Genomic DNA, 12967 nt, shown 5'->3' on the forward strand with positions numbered 1-12967 from the left:
TTTAAATCACTATATATCAATACATGAAAAGCTTCCCATGGGATTTTATGATTTGGCATTCCATTGTTACTTAATGTTTAATTGTTAACCAGCCCCTATTGAGGGACACTGAGGTTTTTTCTAAATTACTGTTAAAATAAATAATGCTACCTGAGTAACACTGTATACACAATTTTGGGTCTATTCTTAAAAGTAAAATTTGCATGTCAATATTGCCAAATTAGCCAAACTGCTCTCTAGTAATATGCAAGTATGTTTTCCCACATTTTCTCCAACACACTGTATTGTATTTTTTTAATCATTGACAATCTGAGGGGTGAAAATGTAGAAATAGAGTGTTTCAAGCATATAATTTTTTTTTTTTTTAAGAGACTGTTGCCAAGGCTGGAATGCAGTGGCATTACCATAGCTCACTGTAACCTCGAACTCCTGGGCTCAAGTGATCCTCCAGCCTCAGCCCCCTGAGTAGCTGGGACTACAGGCACATGCCCACCATACCTAGCTAATATTGTTGTTCTTGTTTTTTATAGAGCCAGGTCTGCTATGTTACCCAAGCTGATTCTGAACTCCTGGCCTCAAGCAATCCTACTTCGGCCTCTCAAAGCACTGAGTAATTTTCACTTACATAACTTATATATTAATACGCTTATTATTGTTAATATAAGATAACAATTATAATTACACTGCTATTTAATACCACTAAGTTTAGGGTGATCTGTTACACAGCTACAGATAACCAAACATATGTTTATACCTAGAAGAGGGGTGCTACTACAACAAAACATAAACACGAGGTCATGACTCTGGGACCGGTGTGGGGGTGGCAGAAGCTGGAAGAACCTTGAAGAGACTGTTAGCAGAAGCCTAATGGCCTTCGCAGAGCCTGTTGGTGAGCGCTTAAAGAAAAGCAAAAAAAAAAAGTTTTTGGAACCTGGAGGAAAAGATATTCTTGTTACGTACTGACAGAAGTTTATCAAAACTGTCATCTGTAATGACAGACATGGAAAAGAGAAAATTATAGCTATACCTAATGAACTGATGTATTTTGCTGAAGAGTTCCAAGTACAGTGTTCACAAGTGCTAACTGATTTCTTTTAGCTGAGTATAAGGACAGAGATGAGCATTAAAAAACAAAACAAAAACCTGTTTAGCTTTCAAGCAAAATTTAAAGGAAACATAAAAGAGTCAGGATGGCTGGGCATGGTGGCTCACACCTGTAATCCCAGCACTTTGGGAGGCCAAGGCGGGCGGATCACAAGGTCAAGAGATCGAGACCATCCTGGCCAACATAGTGAAACCCTGTCTCTACTAAAAATACAAATATTATCCAGGCGTGGTGGCACGTGCCTGTAATCTCAGCTACTCGGGAGGCTGAGGCAGGAGAATTGCTTGAACCCAGGAGGCAGAGTTGCAGTGAGTCAGGATTGCGCTACTGCACTCTAGCCTGGCAACACAGCAAGACTCTGTCTCAAAAAACAAACAAACAAAAAGTCAGGATTCGGTGGGTTCAAAAATAAAACTTTCTTGTTTTCAAATAGATTCTCAAATAGAGAAGGGTTTCAAGCCAAAGACCAAATCCAGTGTGTGACCAAAAGACACTCTGAGATCTCAGAAAGATCTAAGGAGATGCCCCTCATAGAGTCTTTTTACCTTGAGAAAAGGCCCTCTAAGAATCTAAGGACGTGTTTCCCAGATTCTATTAAAACAATAAGGTTACTCAGAACATTAAAGGTGTTACCTACAGCAGCCTCACAGGAAGCCCAAAATGGAGAAGGGCTTATCTTGAGAAGATGTGTGAGTATCACGCGTCTAATGAAGAAGACCCCATTAAGATTCACGGGAAACTCACAAACTTGTTAATTGTATTAATAAAAAACATCCTGGCTTATATTTAAAGTGAAAAAGAGGACAAAATGAAAAGAAGCTTTTGGACTCTTAAACTTCTACAGACAGAAAGTAGGCTATGAAACAATTCAGCTGCAACAGGCTACATATTCTGGAAACAGACGAATAATTCAAGTGTAAAACCAGGAGTCCAAAGGGTAGAACAAAGAGCTGAAGAGAATCATTCCCAAGCAGTAGCATTGAGCTCTAATCAAGGAATTAGAAACAGAGCACCAGCTGAATTTTACACTTGTTATTGAATGGTGACCGCTGTGTGCCTCTTAGTTTCTTCCTTTTTGAATAGGAGTGTCTAGAGTGATTATCCTGTGCCTGTCATACTACCATATGCTGAGTGTATGGGGAGCAGATAATTTGTCTCTTTAGTTTACAGGGCTTTAGATCACCAAGAAAAGTGTTTAAGAAGCTATACCCTAGGGACCACATTCAAGATGCCTTATCCATAGTAAGATCTGATTTAGATAACAAGATCTTATTCCTAATGCTGATGCTTTGATGGCATTAGACTCTGGAGGGTCTTGGAGAAGGTTGTGAGTGTATTTGCATGTGGGAGAGATGTCAGTTGCGTCCAGAAGGCTGAGGATAATATCCGGAATTGACTGCAACAATACTTCCTGTACCACAGGCTGTTCCAGAAACGTGCCCCTCTCCCAACAATAAGTTTTATGTACACTTCCCACAGGGCAGGCCTTTGTTACTAATTAACTAATAAAAGGCAGTGAAAGTGATGCTCTGTAACTTCTGAGACTAAGACATAAAAAGGATACAGCTTCTACCTGGCTCTGTCTCTTGTTACACACTTGCTCTTGGAACCCAGCCACCAAAGTGTTTGGAAGTCCAGACACTTAAAGATGCCACAGATGGGTGATCCAGCCAACAGTCCCTGCTGAGGTGTCAGCTGCAGCCACTATTTACTGCCACATATGAGAGTAAAGACGACTTGGGGATGACTGTAGACCTAGTAACTATCTGACTGCAACTTCATGAGAGTCTCTGGGCAAAATTTTCCAGAACTGAGTAAACTAATAAATACTGTTATTTTACCCCAAGCTCAAGTTGGCTTGTTATGCAGCTATAACTGATAAGAACAGACCTTTTCAAATTCATGGATTTTAACACTTATGATGGATTTCAACCATTTGCAATTACTGTCTTTTTGATCAAATTTTCCTATCTTGGGCCATTGGAAGCCTCTTCAAGTTTAGGGTGTGTATGTGTGTATCTAGCTCTGCCTCTATACTTCAGGCCATCTGCAAATACCTGGTGGCAGGTGTTATTTTTTTTTCCTCTATGTGACAAAATTCCCGTAACATAAAATTCACCATTCTAACCATTTTAAAATGTACAATTCCATGGTATTTAGTACATCCACGATGTTGTACAACAACCATCACCACTATCTAATCTTAGAACATTTTCATCACCCCAAAAGGAAATCCTACATCCATTAAGCAGTCATCCCCTTTTCCTCTCTCTCTAGACCCTGGCAACCACCATGTACTTTCTGTTTCTATGAATCTGCCTATTTGAGATATTTTGTATAAATGAATCACACAATGTACATCTTTTTGCCCAGCTTCTTTCACTTGGTATAATGTTTTCAAGATTCATCCACACTGTAACATGTATCATATATGCAGCTTGTACTTCATTCCTTTTTATGGCTGAATCTAATATTTTATCACATAAACATACCATATTTTGTTTATCCAGTCATCAGTTAATGGACATTTGGGTTGCCACACCTTTTGGCTGTGAATTGTGAATAATGTTGCTATGAATCTTCACCTAAAAGTTTTTGTTTGAACATCAGTTTTTTATTCTTTTGGCAGGGTCATGTTTAATTCTATGTTTAAATTACTGAGACACGGCCAGGCTCGGTGGCTCACACCTGTAATCCCAGCACTTTGGGAGGCCGAGGCAGATCACCTGAGGTTGGGAATTCGAGACCAGCCAGACCAACATGGAGAAACCCCATCTCTAGTAAAAATACAAAATTAGCTGGGTGCGCTGGCGCATGCATGTAATCCCAGCTACTTGGGAGGCTGAAGCAGGAGAACCCCTTGAACCCAGGACATGGAGAAACCCCGTCTCTACTAAAATACACAATTAGCTGGGCATGGTGGTGCANCAAAATTAGCTGGGTGCGCTGGCGCATGCATGTAATCCCAGCTACTTGGGAGGCTGAAGCAGGAGAACCCCTTGAACCCAGGACATGGAGAAACCCCGTCTCTACTAAAAATACACAATTAGCTGGGCATGGTGGCGCATGCCTGTAATCCCAGCTACTCGGGAGGCTGAAGCAGGAGAATCTCTTGAACCCAGGACATGGAGAAACCCTGTCTCTAGTAAAAATACAAAATTAGCTGGGCGTGGTGGCGCATGCCTGTAATCCCAGCTACTCAGAAGGCTGAAGCAGGAGAATCCCTTGAACCCAGGAGGCAGAGGTTGCGGTGAGCCGAGATTGCGCCATTGCACTCCAGTCTGGGCAACAAGAATGAAACTGTCTCCAAAATACTACTACTACTACTACTAATAGTTTTTACATTCCCACTAGCAATGCACAAGGGTTCCAATTTCTCTATACCCTCCCCAACATTTGTTTTTGTTTTTGAGACTGAGTTTTGCTCTCGTCCCCCAGGCTGGAGTACAATGGAGCAATCTTGGCTCCCTGCAACCTCCGCCTCCCAAGTTCAAGTGATTCTCCTGCCTCAGCCTCCCACGTAGCTGGGATTACAGGCATGTACTACCATGCCCAGCTAATTTGCTATTTTCCATTTTTATTATAACCATCTTAGTGGTTGTGAACTGGTTTTAATTTGCATTTCATGGTTTTAATTTGCATTTCACAATCTCATGGTTTTAATTTGCAGTTCCCTAGTGTCAAAGGATGTTGAGCATCTTTCCATGTGCTTCTTGGCCATCTGTATATCTGCTTTGAATGAATGGCTATTCAAGTACTTTGCGCATACACACACACACACAAACACACACACACACACACACGTATATATTTGGAGACAGGGTCTCACTCTGTCACCCAGGCTGGAGTGCTGTGGCACCATCATGGTTCACTGCCGCCTCAACCTTGCAGGCTCAAGCAATCCTCCCACTTCCCGGCCTCCCGAGTAGCTAAGACTACAGGTGCATGCCACTACACCCAGCTTATGTTTGTATTTTTTGTAGAGACAGAGTTTCGCCATGTTGTCCAGGCTAGTGTTGAACTCCTGTGCTCAAGCGTTCTGCCTGCCTCAGCCTCCCAAAGTGCTGGGATGACAGGCATGAGCCACAGAGCCTGGGCCCTTTGCCTATTTTTTTATTTGGCTAGTCTTTTTTGTTACTGAGTTGCAGGAGTTCCTTACCTAAAAAGGAACACCTCATCAGATATGATGAGGGTCTAATATCCAAAATATCTAGTATCCACTAGAATACTTTCATTCTTTTCACTCTCAACTATCCCTTTGATGCACAAAAATTTAAGATTTAATGAAGTCCAATTTATCTTTAGTTTCTTTTGTTGCTTGTGCTTTTGGTGTTATAGCTAAAAACCATTGCCAAACATAAGGCCTGTCTCCAGAGCTCTCTTAAGTACTAAACTATCAATATAAACTAAATATCCTATATTAACACACAAAATATTGGCTATTTTTTTGCCCTGGAATTCCTTTTTATTAATAAGGACCTATGACATAGAAAGGACAACACTGTTTCAAAGCAATCTGTCTAGACATATAAGGTTAGCCTTGTTGCTTCTAACCTGCAGAAACGTGATATTAAAAAAAAAAGGAAACATACAATTCCCACGTGATTTTTTTTTCTGAGATAGAGTCTTGCTGTGACACCCAGGTTGGAGTGCAATGGCGTGATCTTGGCTTACTGCAACCTCCACCTCCCAGGTTCAAGAGACTCTCCTGCCTCAGCCTCCCAAGCAGCTGGGATTACAGGCACCTGCCACCATACCTGGCTAATTTTTCTATTTTTAGTAGAGGTGGGGGTTTCACCACACTGGCCAGGCTGGTCTTGAACTCCTGACCTCAAGTGACCCGCCCCATGATTAATGTTGTTACACAGACCATCTGTTCCTTAGCTCTACCAAAGTGAAGACATAAAGAAACCACAATCTAGCATGACAACCTGGACATGGAGCCTGCAATATGAGCTGCCTCGTGTGAACTCTAATTAGAGGTTTCAGGTTTCCTCCACAGACTGCTGATTGCTGTCAGCTGATAACATTTTTGTGGATTTTTGTCATAAGGACTCCTCCCACACAAACGAAAAGGCACCCATAAGTTAATGGACAGTTCTACATTTGAAATATAGACTGATATACAACAAATTAACTTTTCCTACTGTTAATTTAAAATAGTTTATACGAATCATGCATTAAGGTTAAAAAGTATATCCCACAAAAAATCGAGTTAAGTTTTTACACTGAAATTTTACATTACACTAAATTTCATTACATGAAATTCTACATTTTACATTACAGTTTTACAATGAAGCAGCATTACACTTCAGTATAAACATATTCTATTCTAGGAGAAAAACACCCTCTTTAGTTATAGAAATGGCAGATACTTATCAATATGACAAAAGCAGAAACTTGATACTTTAGCTTTCCCTGCATATATGTGAATATATTTTATACGTTATCACTTGGGTGTAGTAAGTTAAGGCGTAAGATGTATTTCAAAATGGTTTGAAGGCTACTGGCCTACAGATATGAAAAAAGGAATAATAAAGAGGATTCTAGCAAGGACAGAAGCAAACACCTGGCCGCATGATCTACTAAACTACTTTCTAGCACGTGCGGTTGGCTGCCTATCTCTATCACTGAGCAACATAATGTTTCATAATCCTAACAGAAAGAAGGAATTCTAGAAGATGATAGCTCATGTCCACACACAAGTTCAATCCTAAACTAGCTGAGTTATCAAACTTGGTCTTAAATAAGCTGGCGTGGTTGATCCTCCAGAATAATAATGTTTCTTCTTCTTCTTTCAAGTTATAAGCAGGAAAGATACTCCATATATAAATGATCACCTCCAGGTTTGTAGTTTGAGAGAGGGCTAGGCTAGGTGGAAAGCCCATGTCCTCCAACTCAATGACCACTTCAAAAAGGTTGGGCCTGGTGATGCAACACTGGGACTAACAGAAGAAAGATGGTGTTAGGTCTGAGGAAAAAAAAAGAAAACAAAAACAGGAGGGACCAGAGTTCTAAAGCACATTTACTGAATACCCACATCTAAGGCATGCAAGGATGATGAGCCCAAACATAAAGAATAAGGTAGATACTGGGCCGGGTGCAGTGGCTTATGCCTGTAATCCCCGCACTTTGTGAGGCCAAGGCAGGCAGATCACAAGGTCAGAAGATCGAGACCATCCTGGCTAATACGATGAAACCCTGTCTCTACTAAAAATACAAAATATTAGCTGGGCACAGCGGCACACACCTGTAGTCCCAGTCACTTGAGAGACTGAGGCAGGAGAATTGCTTGAACCCAGGAGGCGGAGGTTGCAGTGAGCCGAGATTGCACCACTGCATTCCACCCTGGGCAACAGAGCAAGACTCCATTTCGACAACAACAACAACAACAAAGAGTAGATATTATCTGTGATGGTTCATTTTGTGTGTCAACTTGGATTGTGTTTTTGGATGAGATTAACATTTTAATTGGTGAACTAGTGGCCAGGCGTGGTGGCTCACTCCTATAATCCCAGCACTTTGGGAGGCAAAGAGGGTGGACTGCTTGAGCCCAGGAGTTTGAGACTAGCCTGGGTAATATGGCAAAACCCTGTCTCTACAGAAAAAAAAAAAAATACAAAAATTAGCTGGGTGTGGTGGTGCATGCCTGCAGTCCTAGCTACTCAGGAGGCTGAGGTGGGAGGATGGCTTGAGCCTGGTGGATGGAGGTTGCAGTGAGCTGAGATTGCACCAATGCACTCCAGCCTGGGTGACAGAGCAAGACCCTGTCTCAACAACAACAACAAAAAATTGCCCTATAACATGGGTGGGCTTCATTCAATCAGTTGAAGGCTCAAACACAACAAAAAGCAAGAGGCAGTTCTCTAGCAGACTGCCTCCAGACTGAAACTGCACGATCCACTCTCCTGGGTCTCCAGGCTGCTAGCCAGTAGACTGAAACTGCAATATTGGCTCTCCTAGGTCTCCAGCCTGCCAACCCACACAGCAGATTCTGGACTTGCCAGCCTCCATAACTGTGTGAGTAGAGTCCTTATGATGCATCTTTCAGTCGGGTGTGGTGGCTCACGCCTGTAATCCCAGCACTTTGGGAGGCCGAGGTGGGTGGATCACGAGGTCAGGAGATCAAGACCATCCTGGCTAATACAGTGAAACCCTGTCTCTACTAAAAATACAAAAAAAAAAAAAGAAAATTAGCTGGGCGTGGTGGCAGGCACCTGTAGTCCCAGCTACTCGGGAGGCTAAGGCAGGAGAATGGCGTGAACCCGGGAGACGAAGCTTGCAGTGAGCCAAAACTGCGCCGCTGCACTCCAGCCTGGGTGACAGAGCAAGACTCTGTCTCAAAAATAAATAAATAAATAAATAAATAAATAAATAAACAAACAAATAAATAAATAAATAAAAAATCTTCCTAGGCTGAGCACTATGACTCATGCCTGTAATCCCAGCACTTTGGGGAGGACACGGTCGGGAGACTGCGTGAGCCCAGAAGTTCAAGATGAGCTGGAACAACATTGCGAGACCCCATCTCTACTAAAAGTCCAAAACATTGGCTGGGCATGGCAGCCTAAGCCTGTAGTCCCAGCTGCTCAGGAGGTGAGGTGGGAGGATCGCTTAAGCCCAGGAGATTGAGACTGCAATGAGTTATGATCACGCTGCTGTACTCCAGCCTGGGCAACAGAATGAGAACCTATCTCAACACACACACACACACACACAGACACACACACACACACACACACACACCCCTATTGTTTCTGTTTCTCTGGAGAACCTTAATATATAATCAGAGGTTTGAAAATATATGGGATGTTTAAAGGGAGGTCACATCCACTTACGCAGATTTAAGAAAAATTCCACTTTGGGAGGCCGAGGTGGGCATATCACTTGAGCCCAGGAGTTGAAGACCAGCCTGGGAAACACAATGAGACCCCATCTCTAAAATATTTTTAAAAATTAAAAAACAATTTATGAACACATTCATTCTTTCATTTATATATCATAAAACATTCACTGAGCATCTACTTGGAGCCAGCGACTATTGTCAATATTGGAAATACAGCAGTAAACAATATGGACACAGTTCCATTGTGGAGCTTACTTTTTAAAGGTGGAAACTGTGTAATAAATACACATTATAACATCAGGTAGTGCTAGGAGCTACAAAGTATAACAAAGTAGGATGGGGTAAAGATACAGTGATGCAAGGAAGGCCAGAGTAGTGAGCATTTTATTTTGGATCAGGATGCCCTCTCTGAAGGGAAGGTGACATTTGAAAAAACACCTGAAAGGAATAAGCTAAGCAAACATGTGTGTGAAGAGTTCAGGGCAAAAGAAGCAACTGATGAAAAGGCAGTGAGGCACATGCTGGAGATTACCAGGAGAATATGAGTGAGGCAGTAGAAAAATGAAATACGAGAAGAATCAGATCAAGGGCCCATGGTAAGCAGTTTAGATTTTATTCTGAATGTGATGGGATGTCTCTAAAGAGCATGACCTCATGTTTGCATGTTTACCTTTTAAAAAGCCTTTTACTAAATGCCTTACTGCTTTTACTATTCCCTCCTAAAGAATGGACTCTAGGAGGCAACAGTAAAAGCAGTAAGACATTTAAGAAGATGGGGTTGGCTGGGCACAGTGGCTCAACACCTATATTCCCAGCATTTTGGGAGGCAGAAGTGGGAGGATCATTTGAGCTCAGGAGATTGAGACCAGCCTGGGCAACACAGAGAGACTCTGTCTCTACAAAAATTTTTTTAAAAATTAGCCAGGGATGGCGGCACATGCCTGTGGTCCCAGCTACTCAGGAGGCTGAGGTAAGAGGACTGCTTGTGCTCGGGAGGTCAAGGCTGCAGTGAGCCATGATTGCGCCACTGCACTCCAGCCTGGGTGACAAAGTGACACTCCGTATCCAAAAAAAAAAAAAAAAAGATGGGGTTTAATAAAGTGGAAAGGATCTTGACATGTGAGATATTCTGGATAAGTTGGCACAATCAAATACGATAAGGCTTGAGAGTCATCTGCTTGGGGATTAAAGTTCTGACAGTTGATGTAATCTCAAATTGGAGAGTCTATAAAGAGACACGGAGAACTGAGAAGGTGTATATTTCGAGGTACGAAGAAGCAGCAGACTCAGTAAGGGAAAACTAGATGGGACCCAAAATATTACTTGAGAGAAGCCAAAAGTGCAAACAGCCTCATAAAGCAGATGTCAAATGCTACAGAATGATTGAGGAGATGGTGAGAATAAACCAAAGAATTTTACAAGATAGCAATTTCAGGAAGTTTAGACATCTGGATTCAGAGCTATAAAAGGGTTCATTTTTTATTACCAAGTTTTAATTAGTTTTATTTCCCAAATGGCATCCCAAAAAGTTGACTCTGCATTAACTGAAAAGGAGGTCATCCAGGTGGGCCTGGTCTAATCACATAAGCCTTTTAAATCTGGGTCTAGAGAGGAAAGACCGAAATAAAAGAAATTTGGAAGTTAGAGAGGTAAGCTCCTGGTAGCCTGCACGAAAGCAGCCATCCATGTTATGAATGGCCTCTGGAAGCCTTGAGGCAAGGAACTGTGGGCAGGCTGTAGAAGTTGGGAGCAGTGGCTGACAAGAGGCAGCAAGAAAAAAGGAACTTCAGTCGTGTAACTGCAAGGGACTGAATTCTGCCCAGAAACTGCATGAGTCTGGAAGAGGACTCAGATCTCCAAATGAGAACCACAGCATGGCTAATACTTTGCAGCCTTGTGTGACCTGGAGGGGAGAACACAGATCATCCAGGACCAGGCTTCTATCCTACAGAACCCGTAAGATTCTGCTAAATTTGTGGTTGTTACGCAGCAATAGAAAACTAACATAGCTTCGTTCCACTTTCCCAAGGAAGAGGTTGCTTCTGTTACCTAGCAGCAACCCCTTCCAAATAGGAAGAGAAGCGAACTTGAAAAAACAAAGCCTGACTTTTATGATCTCTAACTCACTCTTCCTAGGGATTCTGTTCCCTTACCGCTTTAGTCACAGTACTTGTTTTGCTATCTACAACATTTTGCCAAAATATCAACTCTCTGATAATCGTGAGCAATGGAAACAGGCTTTTTTATTTTCAATTTTAGAAAGTAACTTTGGCAATTACGCAAAACTAAAAGTAACTGGGTATTTAGGCTTCTTGAATGTCAAAGTAGTCCCAGCGCCTGGAGACACAGATCCCTGTCCTAATCTCAGAAATGAGCCACAAGGTCATGACTCCTGTCTTTCCTTGAAGACCAGGAGTTTCAGCTCCACAAAGGAAAATCTTTCGCTTTTGTTTGGATTAAGAATAGTGCAGAAGTGTTCCCAGCTGCGAAAAGAAAGGCAGTCCCTCACAGATAATTACAACCTTGACTCCTAAAATGTGGACACTCGCTAGAAGTCCAGGCACCTCCTTATTAAGAATGCAACTAGCCGCGGCTCCGCTCGTCCTGCCGGGAACTGTAGTTCTCCCCCGTCGACCTTCAGCACTAAAAACCTATCGCGCGCCCAACCGGCGACCCAGACGCCAGCAGCCAGGATTGGTCCTGGAAGGGGGCAGCGCGGCGCTGATTGGACTACACGCCCTCGAAGCCGCGCCTCCCGCTACTCTCCACACCCCACCCCGCTGCTGCAATAACCTCAAGTCATCCCAGTCTGGCGAACTCCCTGGTGGCTGCCTAGCTGCCAGCCGGGGCCTCTCCCGACAAGGGTAGCCCAGAGACTCGCCTTTGTCCTGGAGGCTAGGCAGCGCCCAAGGCTCCCCCGTTTTTCGCTGGCGGTCCTAGGTCAGCCTCCTCACGCGCCCTCGGGAGCCCCAGTGCTCACCTGGGCGGCAGCGGTCACACCCGATAACTGACAGGCCCGCAGCATCTCGGTCGAGCGAACGGCACTGTTGCTGGACTCGGGAGCTGCCGAGGCTGCGCGAGTTAAGTGGAGGCGTGCTTGCGTGTGTGCGTGCCCGCGTCCGCGCCCGGCGCACCGGAAGCGCTGCCGATGCCACTGCGCACGCGCGGCCCGTTCTGCGGTCCGGACTCGGCGGCTCTTAGAGGGTGGGCTCTGTCCCGGCTGCGGAAACGCCAACTCCGGGCGATTGGTGCGCAGGAGGCGAAAAGGGCGGATTCCTTTTCCGGGTCGCGCCCGGGCTGCAGGTCCTTGGCCCCGAGCTGGGGTTACTAGGTGAACGCGGCTGGAAGGAGAGCGTTCTGAAATCCAGTTTTCAGCCTCACGTGGAAAATGGACAGCTGTGGCTCTTCAGAGAATTAAAGCAAGAAAGAATCTCATCCGGCTCTGTGAGCTAGATATTTCGTAGGAAGGAGCCGATTTGGCGAAAGTTACGTAAACAATGCAGTTGTCACAGGTTGCGCGTTTGTTTCGTCTGACGGCCCTTCAGGGAGTCATCCTGATTGCTGGAGACGGTGAACCAACACTGTAGGACCCTTGTGTGGAACGTGTCAAGTGGCACAACAAGGATAGGAACACGGGTCCTTTGGACTCCACAGGTTCTGCTCCTTCCATGTTAAACCACACTGCGTTCTCCAAGTTTTTACTGTAGTAACATCATTTTGGCTGCAATTTGTGGATGCGTTGGAAGATGGGAAGTCAGCGCACAAGCACCGTTGAAAGTATTCCACTGGGCCGGGCGCGGTGGCTCACCCCTGTAATACCAGCGCTTTGGGAGGCCGAGGCGGGTGGGTCGCCTGAGGTCAGGAATTCGAGATCAGCCTGGCCAAAATAGTGAAACCCCGTCTTTACTAAAAATACAGAAAATTAGCTGGGCATGCTGGCGGTTGCCTGTAATCCCAGCTACTCCTGAGGCTGAGGCAGAATTGCTTGAGTCCTGGGCGGGGCGGGGCGGGGCGGG

At 44.1% G+C, this 12967-nt stretch overlaps 1 protein-coding gene across 10 annotated transcripts in view; it reads right to left on the reverse strand.

Moving 5' to 3' along the window:
• Positions 1 to 12795, reverse strand: part of IMMT (inner membrane mitochondrial protein) — a 56706-nt gene extending 43911 nt beyond the window's left edge. For 7 of the 10 annotated variants that reach the window (XM_017856291.1, XM_017856290.1, XM_017856289.1 and 4 more), the window contains exon 1: positions 11932 to 12794. In XM_017856291.1, the coding sequence (XP_017711780.1) occupies positions 11932 to 11976 (45 nt within the window). In that variant the 5' untranslated portion in view covers positions 11977 to 12794. Of the gene's footprint in view, positions 1 to 11931 lie in introns of all 10 variants that reach the window. The other 3 variants (XM_017856293.1, XM_017856288.1, XM_017856284.1) reach the window with 2 other exon arrangements.
• Between the last annotated feature and the right edge of the window lie 172 nt (positions 12796 to 12967).

This window comes from Rhinopithecus bieti, unplaced genomic scaffold (genome assembly GCF_001698545.2).
Source record: "Rhinopithecus bieti isolate Rb0 unplaced genomic scaffold, ASM169854v2 scaffold_44368, whole genome shotgun sequence".
NCBI lineage: Eukaryota > Metazoa > Chordata > Mammalia > Primates > Cercopithecidae > Rhinopithecus > Rhinopithecus bieti.